Source organism: Macrobrachium nipponense, chromosome 46, assembly GCF_015104395.2.
Source record: "Macrobrachium nipponense isolate FS-2020 chromosome 46, ASM1510439v2, whole genome shotgun sequence".
Classification (NCBI taxonomy): Eukaryota; Metazoa; Arthropoda; class Malacostraca; order Decapoda; family Palaemonidae; genus Macrobrachium; species Macrobrachium nipponense.
The window spans coordinates 40,021,180-40,041,797 of record NC_061106.1 but is presented as its reverse complement, the minus strand read 5'-3'; the positions used below and the strand labels follow the sequence as shown (position 1 = coordinate 40,041,797).

Genomic DNA, 20,618 nt, shown 5'->3' with positions numbered 1-20,618 from the left:
GTTAAGAGTCTCTCTCTCTCTCTCTCTCTCTCTCTCTCTCTCTCTCTCTCTCTCTCTTGTTAGATTTTTTTTTTTAGGTCAGCATAAGACGTCCTACTATCTTTCATACTTAAAACCTCACTGAAGGCAAGGATACGTGTTGGTATAAACCGGCTTAATCTATACCAGCAAACTCTCTCTCTCTCTCTCTCTCTCTCTCTCTCTCTCTCTCTCTCTCTCTCTCTCTCTCTAGATATGCGTCGCCCTGGACACTGAAAGACACCCATAGCCAGGGAGCATCACGAAGCTCTTCCGTATAAAAATCATTGCCCCCAGACAAATTAATATGCCATATATAACAAATGTCTCCTGTCGGTGGATATAATAAGTACCTGCTCGTGATTGTTTTTTTTTTTTTTTTTCTCCAATTCCCAGTCAATACGTAAACAGGGCCCTTTGTTATCTATCGCAGCAGGTCTGCTGCACAGCTGTCTTTCCCACCATGTTCTCACAGGTGATGTGGATTACCTGTGTTTGCACTTGTGTTTTCTCGTCCGCCAGACACGAGTTCGTGGAGTTTTTTTTTTTAGGAGTTATCAATAGAACAATTGGCAATGCCACAAGCAACCCACTTCCTATATCTAGCCCCACAGGTTCGGTGGAACAAGGAAGAGAAAGGGGAAAAGAAAGGCTGAGTCAAAAGAACGATAAAGGATTAAAAAGGTTGTATGATTATAATTTGTCATTTTATTGTTGATATTTTTTCGTCTGTTTCTTCATATCAAGGGCGAGAGATATATGGACGTGAATTCTTTTCCCCCCTCAACAGTTCATTTATTTCCTCACACACACACACACACACACACACACACACTTCTCTCTCTCTCTCTCTCTCTCTCTCTCTCTCTCTCTCTCTCTCTCTCTCCAGCTCATGAAACCATTACCCGTACTTCCTCTCTCTTTCTCACGATAGTTCATGAATGCATGACCTGTACTCTCTCTCTTTCTGAACACTGCATGAGTTCATGACCAGTTAGTTACCTGGCGTTTACGAGTCGAGGAAAGGGGAAAAAAAAAGAGGGGGTTGTGAGGGCCCTAGGGGTTGGGGGGGGGGGTTATTCACCAGACGAAGAAAGTTAGGAGGGGAACCCCGTAAGTGAAAGTGAGGTGCATTTGTGTATCTTTATTATTCCGTTCGGTTGATGGGTGCGGAGGTGCTCTCTCTCTCTCTCTCTCTCTCTCTCTCTCTCTCTCTCTCTCTCTCTCTCTCTCTCTCAGTGTAGCGTTCAGGTAGTTTCCTTACAGGTCGAATCATAGAGAGAGAGAGAGAGGGGGGTTGTTTGTATATATATATAAGTAGTATATTAACAGTTTTAACAGATGGGGGGGGGCGGGTGTTTGTATATATTATATATATGTATATTATGTATACATTTAACAAATGCGTTAAATGTACGTAGCTTTCTGTCCTCATAAAAGTTTGTATGACTCCACATTCCGTGAGTGAGCAAGGCATTTCATTTAGTCTAATATAATTCGATACACTGACACACTCTACTGACACGTGTGTCAGTGTGAATGCGGTATACATACACATATACGCGTGCAGTAGCGTTATCGGCATTCGATAACGTAGGCCGGTTTTGAAAAGATTTATCCAAGACGTGTTTACCGAGGAATCGGAGAGCAGCTATTTAGGTAAGCTATGTAGGTCGATCTGCCCAGCTGTGTGTATGTGTGTGTACAAGGGTTCACTGATAATAATATCCTCTGGGGGCCTTCTGTAGTACCCATTTCGACTCTCACTCTACCCCTAAGGTCAGCTATAGTTCGCCGTGATTGCCATGAGGCTAAATTCCTTGATGGTCACCAGTCCAAGCACTGACCAGATATATTAACAAGAAATGTTTCTTCAGGGGTCATTTTACTATTGGTTATTACTTAACCATTATGAAAATCAACATTTTTCCTCTTCGTTTACTTCTCTTAAGCGGTTTGTTTATCATTATTGCCTAATAGACCTTTGTCAGCTGTTGGAAAAGTAGATGTTGGTAATTTGCTCATGTTTTCCTGTATCAAATTATATATACTCTGTGTGTGTGTGTATAGTCATTGTGTATGAATATGTCAGGAAGGTATGTTTACGTATATATATATATATATATATATATATATATATATATATATATATATATTGCTTGTGGAGATTGAACATAGTTAGAACCACTACCGAGCATTTCCCTCCACGTGTACTATTGAACTTCGACGACGTAAATGGAATGTGAAAACGGTAACTGTGTATCCCAGTTTAAGGATTCTCACCTTTCTGTGTACCCGTGGTAGTGACCCTGTGAAGAAGAAGAAATCCTTGACTATGAGCTGGAGCGGTCGGTCATTTCATCACACCCTAAACAGGACTAATTTTGATTTTCACAGAGAACCACCACTTCAGGAAAGAAGGGAGAACCTCACACACAAAAATTGGGAGAAATAGGATCGGAGGAACCTCGTTTAAGGAAAACTTTGAACTTTTCAAACACTCCCTTGTCGGGGTAGTACTACTGTTTTTAAATAGCTGAATCCTTGCTCCAGACACACACAGTCGATTTCATCGGTCTATCCCTTCGAATTATAATGCACTGCTGCACACACCCCGTAACACAGTTAAAACCAGCACACTAACCAATCTAGTTCGGTTTCCCGTTAGACCGAACGTTTTCACTTTTCACTTCTATTCTGTCTTGAATCATCACATTCGCGCAATTCTCGCATCGAATCGCCGTCTTTGAAAGCCACAGAAAATGGCTCAAAATGAAGTGACTTTTTATTATTATTATTATTCCTCGCCCAAAAACATCGCCTGTTCACTGCGTGAGAGACTTTGATCAAATGGCTGAGTGAATGAAGACTGGAAGAGGAGTTTTGAGGCAAACGAGTTCTCCTCTTGCTCATACGGTTGGCGTGTGAGGCAATAGAAAGCTAGCCTAGCAGTACACAGCCATCCCCTCCCCCCTCCTACCTACAAGCTCCACTTCCCCCCTCCCCTCCCCTCCCCCTCCTTCCCATTCCCTGATTTCCCAAGTCCCACGGAACGGAACCCCCCTTCGTCATCACCGCCGCCGAGTGCAGTTGACGGTTAGGCTTTTTTAAACACAGGTGTTGTGTTGTTCTTCTTCGTCCCTACCGGAGTCGAGAGGTTTTGGAACCTCGTGATTCAGTGTATTTCCGATCGGGAGGTTTTGCCGCTGATCAGCTGCAGCCTATACAGGTGCCCGGAGAGCGTAGACCTGACCAAAAGGTAAGGAGGGGAATTCGCTTCTCGGAAACAGTGGACAAGAGCCCGGGGAGGGGGGGGCACCTGATTGGAAAGGGTGTTGCTTGCTGTTTTATATAAAGGATTTTGGTATTACCGGGAAATTAGGTGATGGAAATTCGAACCGGGTTATTCTTTTTTTCCTTAATGTCAATTGAATCGCGATTTTTTTGTCAGTGCCAATAATTATTTCTAGAGAAGTGAAAGTAAACTCGTGGAATGATGCTTTTTATTTTGGTGAAGTGGAGTGACCTGAGTTAGTTAAATAACGCTGAAAGGCAAATAAGTTAACTTTATTTCCTTTAAGTGATTTCCGGCTCTCTCTCTCTCTCTCTCTCTCTCTCTCTCTCTCTCTCTCTCTCTCTCTCTCTCTCTCTCTCTCTTGGTTTGCTTTCGGCCAGCCCCGATTTTTTTTATAACTATTGTAAAACCCCTTTTCCACCGTAGAAAGCCTTTTTTTTATGTATAGCATCATTAACAGTTTCCTTGGAGGCACCTTTTAACTGGATATCTGTAAAGGTCAGAGTCTCCACATATTTGCAAAGGCATGGTACGTTTCTCTCTCTCTCTCTCTCTCTCTCTCTCTCTCTCTCTCTCTCTCTCTCTCTCTCTCTCTCTCTCTCTCTCTCTCTCATATCGACGCCTAACTGCTATTGGTCTAGTTGAAAGTGACGTCGACGCATAACTGCTATTGGTCTAGTTATCAAAATGTAAGTTGAAAGTGACGTGAAGATAAAACTGGGGGAAAAATTGCCGTTAATTCCTATAGCAGTCATACCTGATGCCCACTAATTTATCCTTTCTGGTTTGGAGTCACTTTCGGAATGCATTCGAAGTTCAGTCTCAAACCTCTCATTAGGATCGACCTACATCGCCCAGTTCGCTGGAACTTAACATGCATTAGACCTGCCCTAGCTACTTCTGTGGAGCCTTGAGATCTTGTTTGGTCAACTTGAATGCCCTTCTGAAACGGTATATATAATTGATTGCAAATAAGTACGATTGAATCTGTTTGAGAGTAAAGTAAATGTGATTTTGTCTGACTCCTCCTCGTAAATAGTAAAAGTTAAAGGCCCCATTTTCTTCTTCTTCTTCTTCTTGTAAGTTCGTCTCCTCGGCATTTCACAATGGACACTAGCTGTAACCCTATCTGTTCGTATACTTGGACCTTGATCTGAGCGCACGTTTCTCGTTCAGCACAGATTGACATTCACAAAGACGACCCATGCGTTTGGTAATGCAGTGCTGCTTATATGCGAAATGTTTATGCGTTAACAGCCTAATTGTATCCTTTGGTAAAATATACAAAATGTGTAAGTTACATGCTAGGATACACAGTTGTCTTATTAGAAAGTGATTTTAGTCATATTGGCTGTGTATTTAGATCCGTAAGCATTTACTCGAACAAAACTATAACGTTTTTTCCTGAAAGAAATACAGGCTGGATTTTAGATGACTTGTCCATATTATTATAGTGGTTATACATACATCCTATATGTTGAAATATTGATATTTTATATTTATAATTCTAAAACGGAAAGGCTTGGTTCTGGAATTGCGATAGTAACTACAAACAGATGAAGTACGGCGTATATATGTTATGTATACGTTGGGTTGCTGGGGTTGACGTTTGTTCATGAGGTTTTTGTATCCCGAAGGTAAGGAGGTTTTTTATTCAATCCTTTGCCCAGCAAGTAGCCCATTATTTCTGCAGACTGACCTTTGGTCTTAAATACCAGGCTGTTACGAGGAAAAATTACTTTTTATTATGAAATGAAATGTGATCTGGTAGTATTTTCATCCTTGAATATCTGAACACGTGCTTATCAAGCCGACTTATTTAGTTAGTTTAGACTTTAAGGGATATCCTCTATTGATTATGTAAGGCACAGAATACAGTAGTGGAGACATGAAGACAGAATACAGTAGTTGAAAGACGAAGACAGCTTACAGTGGTCGAGAGACTTACACAGGAATACAGTAGTTGAAAGACGAAGACAACACAGTAGTCGACAGACGAAGACAAAATACAGTAGTCGTGAGACTTGACATAGAATACTGGAGAGACGAAGACAGAATACAGTAGTCGAAAGATGAAGACAAAATACAGTAGTCGAGAGATTATGTCAGAATATAGTAATTAAGAGACGAAGACAAAATACAGTAGTCGAGAGACTTAAGACAGAATACAGTAGTGGAGAGATGAAAAGACAGAATACAGGAGTCGAAAGACGAAGACAAAATACAGTAGTCGAAAGACGAAGACAAAATACAGTAGTCGAGAGATTATGTCAATAAAGTAATCGAGAAATGAAGACAGAACAGTACACTATAGTCGAGAATCGAAGACTGAATAACAGTAGTCGAGGGACATTGAATACTCTGTCTGCTCGGTAGAAAAGAAAAAAAAAAAAACAACGGTTACCCATTCGTTCCTGATGAATGCCGGTGTTATCACTGTTATCTCAGTGAGAAGCCTAATCAAGCAGTTATAGATACGGGAACGGAACTTGCCTCTTTTATTTGTAATATCATTGGTGGCGATTATTTGTGTGAAGGAAGCTTTTCTCTCTTCGAAATAGTACATATGACCTTAGTAGTACTAACATCGCGCCCCATGCGTTTTTCAAGGTCGGTAAAAAAAAATATTGGATCTAATAATCGTTTTTGTACATACATGTCACATGTGGTTTTGATTGTTCTTCATATTCAAATGTGCATATTTGTACAATAGGTTTTGTTGTATTCAAATGTAGGCATTTTCGTACACTTGGTTTTAAATTGTTGTTGTATTCAAATGTAAATCTTTGTACATATTGTTTTTCGTATTCAAATGTACTTATTTGTACAATCGGGTTTGATTATTGTATTCAAATGTACAAATATGTACATTCGGTTTTTATTGGTTTCCGTATTCAAATGCACATGCTTGTACATTTGGCTTTGATCGTTTATCGTATTCAAATGTACATACTCGTACACTTGGCTTTGATTGTCGTACTTAAGTGTACAATCTTCTACAGTGTTTTAATTGTTTCTCCGATTCAAGTGTGCCTGTTTGTACAGTGTTTTAATTGTTTCTCCGATTCAAGTGTGCCTGTTTGTACATTTGGGTTTTGTACATTGGGTCCTGATTGTTTTTTTAGGTCTGCATATAGATTTTATTTAAGAGTTTGTTACAATGTACAGTTCATGTTGCTACTTTATATATATATATATATATATATATATATATATATATATATATATATATATATATATATATATATATATTACATAGTTAGTGTATGTACATTAATTCATTATTTTTTTTATTCATAGGTACTACACCTCTGTCCGTTAGGGCTTTAATATTTAAATATAGACTTTTAATATTAATGTTAAATATAGACGTCTGTATCTTCAGTTTTTTCTTTATCTTCTTCTTCTTCTTCTTTTATGTACTCCTCCGTGTTTCGATATTCAAGCGTACACATTCTTTCTTGACATTCTCACGTGCAGAATTATTGTCTTTTCTCATTCCATCTACTCTCTCATTCTTGATATTCACTTTGCCAACTTTATTACACTAGTTTTTTGTACTTTCTGTGTTTATACTTTCTGGGTTTATCTTGTTTTAAGTTAAATTAGCTGATCCCTTCTGTTGATTATAATTCCGTGCATGAAGGCTCTAAGTTTGCTGGTCGGGTCTAGCGAAAATAGACAGACGCAGAGAGAGAGAGAGAGAGAGAGATGCATCATAGCAACGAATACTGAAAGCAACAAAATGATAACAATGAAATTCGGAAATGTAGTTTTATGTAACACAGAAAAATGCCTGAGTAAGAAATTGACGTTCTCTCTCTCTCTCTCTCTCTCTCTCTCTCTCTCTCTCTCTCTCTCTCTTAAGCATTGCGGAAACTGTTCTCATACCAGTGCGGAATTCCTGTCAACATTTATTTATTTTTTTTTATTTATTTTTTTATTTTTTTTTATAACCTACACGACTTTTTGCTGGTTTTAGAAAGTGTAAATTTTTGCACGGCCTTTTTCCATTTTTGGAAGTTTCTTTGATTTCGTATTTTATTTCTTTTTGTCATTCTCATTTCATCTCTTGGATATATATATATATATATATATATATTTTCTTTTTATTTGTGAGCGGAATAAATTCCGAATATTTACGGTCACCTCGAGATAACTGTGTGGGTAAGGTCTTATCTTTATATATATAGATATATATATATATATATTATATATATAATATATTCGTATATATCATATATAGATATATATACTATATACTATATATATATATATAATATATATATATATATTATTATATATATATAATATATATATATATATATATATAATGCATCACATGGATTTTAGAACAGAGAAGTCAGTTTTACAAAAGAAATATAAATTGCATTTACTTTGCTGGATGTTTGCAAAGGCTGTTTTGGTAAATGTGTAGGCTAAGAGATGAGGTTATTACTTCATGGAAATGGGAATTGTATGTTTGCATGTGTATGTATGTATATACTATATATAATATATATATATATATATATATATATATATATATATGTATATTGTGTGTGTGTGTGTGTGTGTGGTGTGTGTATGTATATAATGTATGTATGTAATTGTGTGTATGTATGCATTAGTATTAAGCTGGACCACTTCTCAGTTTCATCTCCTTATAACAATATGGTATCCAATTTTTGCAAATAAAATCTTCTTATATATATGTGTGTGTGTGTGATGTATGTATGTATGTATGTATGTAAACAGCATTAGCAGACAAGAATTAAAGCAATATTAACTCTTGGTTAATGAATTATATTTTAAGATGAGGGCCAGCGAAATCAAGTTGATAAAATTTCATATATCCAAAATATAAACATATTTTTATCATAACAATTCGATTTTATGTGCACTTTTCCATTTTCACGCAGACATGATTTCTCCTTTCCACTTTGCAGTGTGGAGTAGGACTAGAGAGTATCCTGCGAGGCTCCGGCGTGTCCCTGGGCGACTCGATCTCAGCCAGGGCGTTCCTGTCACTGTGTCCAGGCATCGTCAACTACCTAGACTCGTGTGCTGTGCCCTTCGCCATGGATGAGGGACATGATCACCACCACAGCCACGATCCCAACGACGAGAGGGAAACCAGCACACACTTCGTCGGGCACGATCACATGCATGACCACGACCCCCACTCCCACATGGATGCTGCTTCGGGGTACTCGGCAGGTACGGACGGGATCTTGGTTTAGTAGTGGCAAGAATAGTGGTAGGAAGGTCATTGGCGTTGTTACTTTAAGCCAGCTACCATTGTAAAATGTGCTGCTTTGATTCTGTTGTTATGTTTCAAGGGTGGCCATTACTGAAGTGGTTACTAGATTGAAGAGAATAATAACATAAATACCGTATTCATAAATATTCATAGTAGTTAGATTTCAGTCACTTCTTTCTTGACTTTTGGTTAGAGAGAATGGAATTTTTTTTCACCTGTGATGATTTACCCAGTGCAGTATATGATACAGAATTCACAGGTTAATCAGTCAGTATCTGTAGTTTTGACCAATCTTTCCATGAAAATACTATTGGTTTTTTTTTCCATGAAAATACAACTGGTTCTTTTTTCAATGAAAATACTACTGGTTCTTTTTTCCATGAAAATACTATTGGTTCTTTTTTCCATGAAAATACTACTGGTTCTCCATGAAAAACTTACGGTTTCTTTTTTCCTGGAAAATATTCTGGGTTCTTTTGGTACACTTTCAATACATAAGGTAACAGCAACATCTGGCAAGGGAGCAGATATGGTATTGTCAAACAATGTGTTTTTACAAATAGCGTCCCATCATTCAAGAATGTGCAAATACCATGATAATTTTAGTTATGAAACTTCATTATATAAGCCACAATATTTTAGGAGCTTTACAAATTAAAGTTAACTAGCAGGGACTCATCATTACTGACACTTATTTGAGAGATTTGTAATCAGTTCGCCCTTGTATTTGTTGTTCCATTTCAGACAGTTGGATTGGAGCCATTTTAAGCATGATGGTGATTGGGTTGGTTGGTTTGGGATGCATTATGCTCATTCCAGCCCTAAAGCGGAGTCAGTATTACGATCAAGTGAATCATTTTTTGTTGGCCCTTGCTGTGGGGACACTAGCTGGCGATGCCTTGATTCACTTATTACCTCATGTGAGTAGACCATGAATTTCATATATTAAAACAAATTTTTTATTTTTCATGTTAGTCATTTCACTTATACTTATCAAGCTAGTTCTAGCTCACTCGAGGCTTCATAGATATCTTTTGAGGGAATTTCTGATAGAGGTACTGTACCATATTTGTAATCCTCAAACTTTTGTTGTAAAACTATGATTTTCAAAATTATGATTGTGTGTACACAGGTATTATGCAATGTCTACTTTGCACATAATTTTCTTTTTAACCTGGTGTGTTGTTATTTGAAATCAGTGCTTGTAGTCTCTTGCCGCACCCTGGGACACTGAACTTTTTTTTAACTTTAAATTACACAGTTGTCATTTTGAATTACTAGTACTGATTGTTTCCTGCCACCCACTCTGATCCTGATAGTGCTTTTCTCTCTATGATGTAAAAGGGGTTTTAATGTGCACTGAATAACCAAAAAGGATTTGAAATACTGAGTGAATACTGAACTGAGTAATTATTTGAAGCTATACAGCATATATGCTTCTATTTGATAAAATGATGTACCTTTTGTAATGTGATACTTGTCCTCTAAGTTTTGATATATATTACCCTCCAGGCAATTAGTATGAATGTCCCAGAGAGTACCAACGTTCATCTTCAACATGCATTGCTCGGCTTCACAGCTTTGGGAGGGATAATCATATTTCTGTTTCTTGAACGTGGCCATAATCTCTTTTGTGGTGGCCATGGTCACAGCCATAGTCATGGTCATGACCCAGGATTGACTTTGTCAAGGAGTAAGGTATGTTGTTTGGAATTATACATTTATTCTTGCTCTCCTTTCCTTACTGATGATGATACATCCAACTTCAGATCTGATATCACTAAGCAGAATGTTTATGTTTAAACAATTTAATCTGATATTATCTTTCTCTTTAAACATAGGAGGAGATGGATAAAGAGACTGTGGGAACAGCAACAACAATTGAAGAGACTGGGAGTCAAAGTGTTGATAAGATAGGAGAGAAACTTTGCAAACATTCCAAACATAATTCCTTTATATATGCAGAAAGCACAATGTGTAAGTGTGCACTTTTTCTATGCACATTTTGTAATGTGAACTTCTTTTAGCAGTGTAGTACATGAGAAAGAAAGGCTTTGAGTATCAGGTCTTTATCTCATTACTTATTGATAAAAAAGTTGAGAATATGGTATTTATCACTAGAGATTTGGGATTGCTTATGAGAGTTCGTTGATGGCTTAAGAATTCTGTCCTTTAAACATTCATGAGTTTATTGTCATTAATTTTTTTTTCATTTTACTGATGTTTTAGTGACTAAATCTAGAGACATATCAGATTTTAAATTAATCTACAATAGCTGTTATATAAGTCTAAAAGTTTTTAATATAGTACCTATAAATTATTTTTTTTTTTCAGCTTTAGATGCACAAAACTGTTTTGAAGGCTGCAGTTCGAATGTAAGTCCCAGTAGTGATGCCAATGGCAATAATGATTTAGACAGAACAAGATTAGAGGAGCAAATTGCTTCCATACCAGAAAAGGAAGGATTGGTCTCCTCACTTGAAAATGAGGCTGAGATAACATCCATTGAGAAGCAGGTGGCTAAGTTAGTTGAAGAAAAGAAACTTGAGTCATCTTCAGCAGAAAAGGAAAAATTAGTAACAAGTCCTGACGATAAGTCTGAAATGGTAAGTCACTAGAATTACAACTGTGAAATTTCTTAATTCCAAATGTTGAATTGCTTTCTGTGTATATATAATTTATACTCTCTAATTTCCAGTCTGTTCAGATATAGCAGTTTAAAAATATGAATTTTACTTTTCAGTGCAGAAAATTATCTCTGAATCTAGACACTCCAACATCTGGACGTCATAGAGTTTTGAGGCAGAATAGTAGCAGCTTTAACATGGTCCTGCAAGAGTATCATGTTGGACACCATGGCCATTCACATCATGGTCACTCGCATGTTACAGGTAGACAGTCAGAGCATTGATATGCTATATTTTCTTTAAAAAAAAAAAAATATGTTCAACTTTGAACCAGAGCTTAGGTTTTTGCATAGACACTGTAGTTATTCACGATGTTTTTCAGCTGGAGGTGGAACTTATTACCAAGAACAGGAAAGCCTTCCTTTCTAGCTCTCAGAGAGGCCAGACATTTAACTTTGCCCTTTTTGTAGTTTTTCATAAATCTGGTAAGTTAATTACTGTTGGTGCTTCTAGTCTGTCAGAAGCACCAACAGTAATTAACTTACTATTTTTTGAAATATGAAATTTGGATTTTTTTAGAAAATTTAAACACAAAACTTTCCATTGATTACGTATGTATTCTTACCAACAGGTCGCAAGGACTCCTTGCGTGCTGTTATTTTAGTTGGTGATGCTATGCACACTCTTCTTGATGGTATGGCCATTGGAGCAGCTTTTGGATCTAGTGTTACTGGAGGAGTGGCAACTTCAATCGCTGTTCTTTGCCATGAGCTTCCACACAAAGTTGGTAAGTTTTATCATTATTAATGCACACATACAGGCACATACACACCATGGTTTAGTAATGCGTCTGTCAAAAACTGCATACTTGATTTGAATTAGTATTATCTTGGTCACTTTAGATGGGACTATTACAGTGAATTCTCAGGTTACCTCAGTACACCACTTAACACCAGATGTTTTCCAAATACAAGCTCTTTTTAGAATAGTTCTTAATATTTTTTGTGATCATGTTTTTCTTTGTTGAAGAAAAATTTGTGATTCTGTAGTTGGAAGCAAACAGTGCCTAATTTTCTTCATCTGAATTTTAGGTGACTTTGCTCTTCTTTTTGAAATGGGAATGAAGTTGCGTCAGGCTGTGAAAATGATGATATTGCTGTGGTTGCTAAGTTTGGCAGGCCTTGTCATTGGAGTTATGCTCGGCTCTATCCAGACAGCATCCCCATGGATATATTCTTTTACTGCAGGAGTTTTCATTTATTTGGCTTTGGTAGATTTGGTAAGTATGAAATCATTTTCAACCAAAGTTACATTGCTCTGTAAGAAAAATGTCTTTTGAAGAAATTTCAATTAAACTGTCTTCATTCTCCATGTGACTAATCATATTTTTTTAAAGTTAGATTATTTTCAGTGCTGTTTCAGATTAGTTTATTTCTGCCTTGAGGTAAATTTTTCTCAGAAATTGGGGTGTATTCTCATTATTTTACTTTTCAATTACAGTTATCGGAGCTTTCTGTCCGCCCTGGTGAGAAACGTGGAGTTCTAGGTCAAATGTTGCTGCAAGTCCTAGGAATGTTGACTGGTGCAGTTATCATGTTATTCATTGCTATGTATGAACATGATTTAGAAGAACTTTTGGAGGGTTCCTTTTGAAAAAAGGACTGATCTCATAGCATGCTGTACAACAGATTACTATTCATGACAGCTCTTTAGAGTGATTTAATGTTGGTCATAATTGTATCATCAAAGAGAGATTTTGGAGCTTATGAGCCCTGTGTGAGATTTTGATACGAAGCAATTAATTGAAATGAAGTATGAAGCAATACAGGAGAGTAAACGCATAGAAAATGCATCAATATTTTGTTTTCCACTGCATTTAAGATGTAGATACAAAGATTAATGTAATCTTGCTCATAGTGACTTGAAGATTAATAGGCTTCTGCGGCTTTTCATATGTACTGTAATTAATAAGTTTTGTGCTATTTGATGGCTGTTAACGTAGATGAACATTTGTATTTTAACTGTAAGAATAATGTCAATGCTCATTCAGTGAGTTTTTACAGAAGCATTTTGAAATCTCTTTATCATAATTTGCTTGATGCAGACTTAGTATGTACTGTATTGTAGGTATCTACAGTAGAATTTTATAACTAAATCTTCCTCTGCTGATTGGAAATTTTAATTACTATGCAGTGGTAGCAGTGTGAACAAGAATCAAATATTTCTGTTTAGAAGATATTTTTCAAGAGAAATTTTCTATTATAATAAAACCTTTGTGATTTGGTGAAGTGTTAGTGAAATCATTGATAGAAAAATGTTTAGTTAAACATTTTGCTATTTTGAAAGCAAGAGTTGTTGACAAATGAATTCTTTTTATTTTTCAACTAGTTTGCTAAATTCGTTACTTTGGAATGTCAAGTTTCAAGAGAAATGCAGGTTGTTCATTTAAATCAAAAGTATATTAGAATTGAAATGGTAACATTTTTCAGTTTTTTTTTTCAGTGAATGGTAAGAGTCACATACTATTTGAATATGAAGTTGGAGCAGACACTTATGCCATTTTGAACTTTGCAGCTATCTATTGCTGATAAAATGTGATTGCACAGCCCCATGTCGCTAAAAGAATTTATAAGGACATGTTGACTAAATCCTTTTTGGCAGCACATTAGATTATCACTATTCTGTTAATGTTTAGAACCACATATTGTAGTAGTAGTACTTACATCAACATTATCATATTACTTTTCCTTCAAAATATACTCCAGATTTTTTCCAAGTTGGTTCTTCATGTGCTGGCAAATATTAAGAAAAGCATCATCTCTTTAGCAATACGCACTGAAGTGATATAAAATAGTTGCCCTTGATGATAGTTATCAATTGATTATTTAGTATGCTATTTTTATTATAATATTTCCTTTGTAGCAGAGGAAGAACTTCACTTAGTGAGATGTAGGATGCTTTTCAGAAGTTCAAAACTATTTTCATTTTAGTCATGCTTTTGTAATTTTGGACTTAGGGTAACTGGAGAGAAAAGCGGCAGAGTGCTCGTGTTATTGTTAACAATAAGTTCCTACCATAGAATATTTGTTATTTATGTGTTTTTTTTTATTGTAAAAAACCAATAAGATTTTGAGGTAGTGTGAGTATGTTGTTAGTGGTCCTTTGCAGCAAAATATTAGTATTGCAAAGACATATATCACGAAATCTATTTCTGTATACATATTGTATTAACGAATTGTACATGCTCACATTCCTTAATGACAAAACATTAAGTAACATAAGTGTACTTAATAGTGATGTACATTTATTTTTTTTATGAAAGCCTAATTCTCATACAAATATGTAACACTACAAGTGGGTGAAAAGGCTGTTCTGTACTAAAATGTAATGTGTATCATAGCTATACAGTATTAACCTTTGTTTCTGCCAAAGTAGTATGTTTCTTTGTTACTCTAGCTTGATTTGAGAGTTTTATATTGAGAGTACTGAAATGCCACCATAATGCAGTGTAGGACTTGGATGACCATTTACTGTACAAATGTTGTGTTGTCGTCATAGAAAGTCTCAGTGCTGTTATAATCATTTATGACTAGATGAAGTTTGTATTTACTTAATGAGCCCTCTTAATGAATCATACTACAGTACCTTTATTTCATCTCACTCTGCATGTCTTACTGTTTTCAACTCAAACTATTGTGTTATAAAGCGACTTAAGAGACTTTTTGGCTCCAGAATAAGCAAATCATGTATAGTCTTTCATGGGTTGTAATTGTGGTTACTATTTAATAATGTTACTTATATAGATTTAGTATTGTGTCACATTTACAAAATGATGTGAGGATCATTTTAGAGGCATAAGCACAATAGCAAAACTTTTGAAGTAAAAAGAAAAAAAAATTCCCTATTATTTATAGTATGAAAGAATAACATTTCTTTTAGTATAACGCCCATTCCATAAAAAGGTGCTACAAAATCCTTTTATACTAATATATTTTTGATGAAATGTATAAGGAATTTCTTTTTGTATAATCCATAAAATGATTGCAGGTACAGGATCACTAAAATCCCGTATAGTGCCACAATGTCGAGTTCTTATTGCGTTGTCTTCGAGTTGCTGAGAATTTTACTGAATATTTCTCTTGATGCAAAAGGTACATTATATGGACTGTGGAAAAAGCAAGAAAGTGAGCTTGTTTTCATGTTTTTTTTTTTATGTTCCTATATTTTGATACCTTTATATATTTGTAATGGCATTCAGTTAATACATTTCAACTGCTTGTGTTGAGTTATCTTTTCGGTTTGTTGCTTATCGGTGTCATGAAATCAGTCAGTATCCCTGAATTGTAATTCAGAGCAGATTACTTTTGGTGTATTGTCATTTGCAGCTGTCTCAAACTGGGACACATAAAGACTGTAAGTTTCTTGTTGCTTGCAAGCTCATTATGTTTCATAACAAGTGCAGTCATTTAAAGGAAAAGTGTGATGATATTTATAATGTATTTTTTATTATCTTTTTACCTCTTATCGATATCAGAAGTGGAAAGTTAAATTCTCAACTCCATTGAAACTCAACCTTACTTGGCGATGTCTGTGGATAACCATGAAAATGGTTAGAAATATATTGTTGAAGTGTGATAAAAGTAAAGATATTTTCTAATAAGGATTTGTTTAATTCCTTACTCCCATTAATTGACTGTCGTAGTTGATGAGGTGGCTCTTTCGACATTGTCTCCAAAGTTTGCAAGTCACCTGAAAGGATTACCTGATGATGCCCGTAGGGGGATAGTGCCATTAGTGGACCCTCATGTGGCGTGCCACTGTAGGCATGTACTTTAAGGATTCTTCGCAAGCGTTGCCCTTTGGCCCCTTAGCCGTGCAACCAAACTTTCGTTTCCGCTTTTACTGTACCTCCTTCCATATTCTCTTTCTTCATCTTACTTTCCACCCTCTCCTAACACTTTATTCATGGTGCAACTGCGAGGTTTTCCTACTGTTACACCTTTCAAACCTTTTACTGTCTATTTCTATTTCATTGCTGAATGACCTCATAGGTCTCAGTGCTTGCCCTTTCGCCTGATTTCCATATTTAACTCAACTACTTGATGATGTAAATGGTGTTAGACTTACTATACTACTGTTACGTCCTGAAGACGAGGAGGTTGTGGGAAGTGAGGGCTAACAAGTGGTGGCTACTAAGGGCCTGCAATGAAAGTCCCACCAGGTCCCAAAACAGTTTCACACCTTACTGAACAAACCACAGCAAAGTACCAAAGTAGCTCGCTGGTACCCATTACAATTTTGAAAATTACCTTTGGCTCCAAAACCTTTTTCCAAAAGGAATGGGAAAATGCCATAATAATCTTTGTAGTCAGTTCTAGAAAAGAATTAACTAGCATCTTATGTAACGCACTTGAAGTTACCAGTTGTATGAAACAAATTACCTAATTGCACTTTGCATTTACTAGGTACTTATATGTCAACGTTTACTCAGACTCAGAGTAACTAGATAATTTAGTTCCCATGATAGTGTTCTTTGATGTATTTTGTTAAAATTGACAATGGGTGACATTACAAAACGTAAGCTTCCGTGGTTGAAAATAATGTTAAACCTGCAACGTGACAACGGTGTCCTTAAATTATACATAAAATGAAGTTGACTCATGGATAAAACAAACGCTATTTCATTAAGATATCAGCTAAGCAAGCAATAACTGTGAAATGAAGCCTAAAAATTAAGAAAAAGAAAAAGTAAAATAACCATCACGCTATGGTAATAATAATAATTCATGCAGTGATTACCTTTGTCTACCATCTAGTATTAGTCTAACAGAAAGTAATATATATAATATATATAATATATATATATATATATATATATTATATATATATTAATTTATTTATATATATATAATATTAATATATATATATATTAGTATATTATATTAAAAAGTTGGCCTCAGTTCGCATGGTTGTATGGTATTAGCATCCCACCTCGGTGATACGCGGGTTCGATTCTGCTCGGGCCATTCCCATTGGAGAGTTGAGAGATGTGTATTTCTGGTGTTTCATAGAAGTTTCACTTCTCGACGTCGTTCTGAAGTTCAAGTAAAGAAAGCTTGTTTGGTCCCCATTGCCGAATAACTTCTGTTCCATGCAACGCTAAAAAGTCACCATACAAAACACACACACACACACAAACAAACACACTCCATTACACACCACACACACACCACACACACACCAATATATATTATATATAAATAATATATATAGTATATTATAATATATATATATATATATAATATATATATACTATATATAATCAACTTGTTTGGGTTTAAAAAAATTTATTCTACAAAGAAGAGAAGGATCCAGAGAAAGTTGCACTTGACACCTTGGAAAGCCGTCCACAAATATGAATACATCATTACCAGTTGAAAGTAATGAATGCGCAAACTAATTTGATAAATTAAAATAAGTTCATCCAAATCAGAATGTAATAACTCTTGAGCATTTGTCATCTTTGTAAAGTACGGGAAGAAGAAGAAGGTTCAGTCATATGATTTTCTCTTGGTGTTTCGATGACGTTTTATTTTCTATGGCGTTGTGTGTTTCTCGAAGTGCTGTGTCATTGCACTCTAACTATAGGCTTCTCTGTTCCGAAGTCATTTACTTTCAAATCTTGCATATTTCTGCTTCAAAAATTTTTAAATAGTTATTTCTTTATATCCTTAGTAACAGATCGAATTCTTTTGAAGTATAAACATTTTTATTAGTGATAATTATAAGAAACACTACTCGTTTCCTAGTCTAAAAACGACTTCACATGGTATTGTCACTGCCGAATGTTGCTGACAGCACAACGTCACCGTGTCATAATAATTTAATGTATCCTTGAATTGAAGAGGAATAGAGTCGTGTGAAAATGGCAGATCAAACCCTCTTGGATTATACTCAGCGATGCGTAAAAGCCGTAAGTGTAACCCTTAACATAGTCTTAAATATGAACGACCTAGGTACTACCTATAAATTGCAGTTCTCTGCCTTAGGCCTCTTCGTCCATGCAGCCAGCTGGGTAGTAGTATTTAAGCTCATTCATAAATTAAATGCACTAAACGATGAGCAAATATCATTTTAGCCCAAAAAGATGATAGACAGCCAAGTATCAATGGACGTATCCACCGCAAGGGTAGTTTAGACAGCCCTGCCTTCAGGTAAGGCACGATACGCTACGCCTACCTAACTTAGGCTAGCTACTAGGGTAGATCACCACGGCAGGCCAACCAGGCCACCTACATTCAACGCTTGCCACCCTCCGAAAAAGTACATTATAACGCGTCCTGACACCCGAGATGGGCATCAGTCGCGACTTGTTGTTGGTGAGAAACGGAGCTAAAGACCTCTACTCTCCTTTCGAAGTAAGTATTTTCTCCAAAGTTAGAAATTAAGGCCAAATTTTAAGATTTAAACAGAGGGTACTGAAAATGGCGCCCTGGCAGTGGAAATCTCACCAAAACGCGTTCAACATTTTTACTTACAACTCGAGGTATTTAGAAGATTGACGCCATCTCAATGTTTACGGAGTAGCTTGTGTCAATAAACTAACCCATTTCCTGTGATAAATCCGCACACCACTTGTGCCCACAGATGCTGGAGCACTTTCATCACAACAATCGAAACACGATTTCTCACCAACAAACAAGCCAGGAGTAAACAGCCGTTTTGGTAGAAGATGACGAGAAGCGTGCTCTTAGCTAATTTTTAAATAAGTAGTAAAACATCAATATTTTACATATTTATGATGATTAATTTGAGAATATTCGTTATTGAAAAAGTAACTCGACTCTGACTCAAATTTAAGTAATTATTTTTCTGAATTACCTAGAACGTTCTTTTAAGTTCTATATTATGACGTCACGACATCTTGACTTTCGTACCTATTGTAAATAATTGCTATACTCAACTGTCATTGCAGAACAGTTTACCAGTTATTCATGCAGATTGTTATCAGTTATACATGTAATTGTTATAATCGTAATGCGCATATATATCTTTATTATTTACTTTTGGATATATGAAGATGTTTTATTCTGCTGGATTATCGCCGTAGTGTGACGCAATCGTTTTCGGTCCATGGGCCTCTGTCTGTTTTCGCACCATAAGAAATTATGGGTCCGAATTTCGCAATGACCAGAAAGTCGTTAAAAGAGGAAAGTTAGCATTGAGGGGCATATGTTTTGACTGAGAAAAATACAAATTTATTCAATAGCTAGCTTGTAAAAAATACTTGGTTATAAAAACTTGATTGACAACTAAGCAGCATGTCTACTATGGGTTTCAGAGACAGTGCAAGCACGTTTTTGGGCAATACCTATTTCTGTAACGAACACTCGTAACAGAACGAGATTTTGCTATAGTGCATTACACCCAGTGCCGTAATTTATAAGGGTATCGTGAATCACTAATCGTAAAGAATAACGACACTTGTCCTTGTACCAAGAGACAAAAACTCCATTATGCAGAAATGGATACGAACACGCGTATAAAGCTCCACCTACCCTCTCCCCCCCCCCCCCCCCCTCCCCCCCCCCCTCCACCGCCATCCTTTTTCTTCTTCGTTCCTCGCCTTCCTTTCTCTCTCTCTCTCTCTCTCTCTCTGTTGCCATTCGGTATGTGTTGACCTCCAAACTGGGTATAAGACTCCACACAAAACGTTGAAATTGGTGTAAATTAGGCAATGTATTGGAAGTATATATACATAAATATTAAAGCAATTTTATCATTATTGCATTACTATGACAACTAGAATTCATGGAAAAACAGTTTATAATAATGGAACGGCGTATGTGTGAAGCCTCCACTAATGTGGCAACGATGATTTTGCCATTCTTAGCATGCAAACATTAAAGCATGCAAACATTAAAGGTTACATTTATTTCTGGCATACGATTATTAAAGAAATTCAAAATACTAATAAAGACTGAAATCAATGAAAAGTGCTAGCAAAAACAAAAAAGCAAAAAAAAAAAAAATGTATATAATTCACCTTCCCGTAGTCGTTCCTCTAGCACTTTTCCGTATTCGTTCCTCTATGGTTTTCGGCAGCCAGATGTACGAAAACGTTAGAAACATTTGATTTTATCTACTTTAGAAATATCTGTAATTTTCGGGGTAATTTGGTTGCAAAAAAGGGATAATATACATGAATTAAATCAAAATTTTTAAATAACAAAGTAAATTTAAACTAAATAACGAGTAAAGTAAACAGTTTAGGGAATAAAACTTTGCAGTTTCGTCGTCTGTCGTCGTCTGCTGTTCATAACTGTGTTTATGGCGCGCGCGCTTAGAAACCAGAAACAGCAACGGGTTTAAAGTGCAATGTGGAGTGAACTGAGACCAAAATGTGTATAATAAC

At 36.1% G+C, this 20,618-nt stretch overlaps 2 protein-coding genes across 3 annotated transcripts in view; both read left to right on the top strand.

Annotated features, from left to right (window-relative positions):
* Positions 1 to 15,863, top strand: part of LOC135214935 (zinc transporter ZIP6-like) — a 104,566-nt gene extending 88,703 nt beyond the window's left edge. For both annotated transcript variants that reach the window (XM_064249423.1, XM_064249426.1), the window contains exons 4-12: positions 8,263 to 8,533; positions 9,321 to 9,496; positions 10,089 to 10,274; positions 10,418 to 10,553; positions 10,911 to 11,182; positions 11,320 to 11,467; positions 11,835 to 11,990; positions 12,295 to 12,482; positions 12,704 to 15,863. In XM_064249423.1, coding sequence (XP_064105493.1) covers positions 8,263 to 8,533; positions 9,321 to 9,496; positions 10,089 to 10,274; positions 10,418 to 10,553; positions 10,911 to 11,182; positions 11,320 to 11,467; positions 11,835 to 11,990; positions 12,295 to 12,482; positions 12,704 to 12,856 — 1,686 coding nt within the window. In that variant the 3' untranslated portion in view covers positions 12,857 to 15,863. The remainder of the gene's footprint in view (positions 1 to 8,262; positions 8,534 to 9,320; positions 9,497 to 10,088; positions 10,275 to 10,417; positions 10,554 to 10,910; positions 11,183 to 11,319; positions 11,468 to 11,834; positions 11,991 to 12,294; positions 12,483 to 12,703) is intronic.
* Positions 15,864 to 18,017: 2,154 nt separating this feature from the next.
* Positions 18,018 to 20,618, top strand: part of LOC135214931 (arginine--tRNA ligase, cytoplasmic-like) — a 30,705-nt gene continuing 28,104 nt past the window's right edge. The window contains exon 1 of the mRNA XM_064249420.1: positions 18,018 to 18,176. Within this exon, the coding sequence (XP_064105490.1) occupies positions 18,129 to 18,176 (48 nt within the window). The 5' untranslated portion in view covers positions 18,018 to 18,128. The remainder of the gene's footprint in view (positions 18,177 to 20,618) is intronic.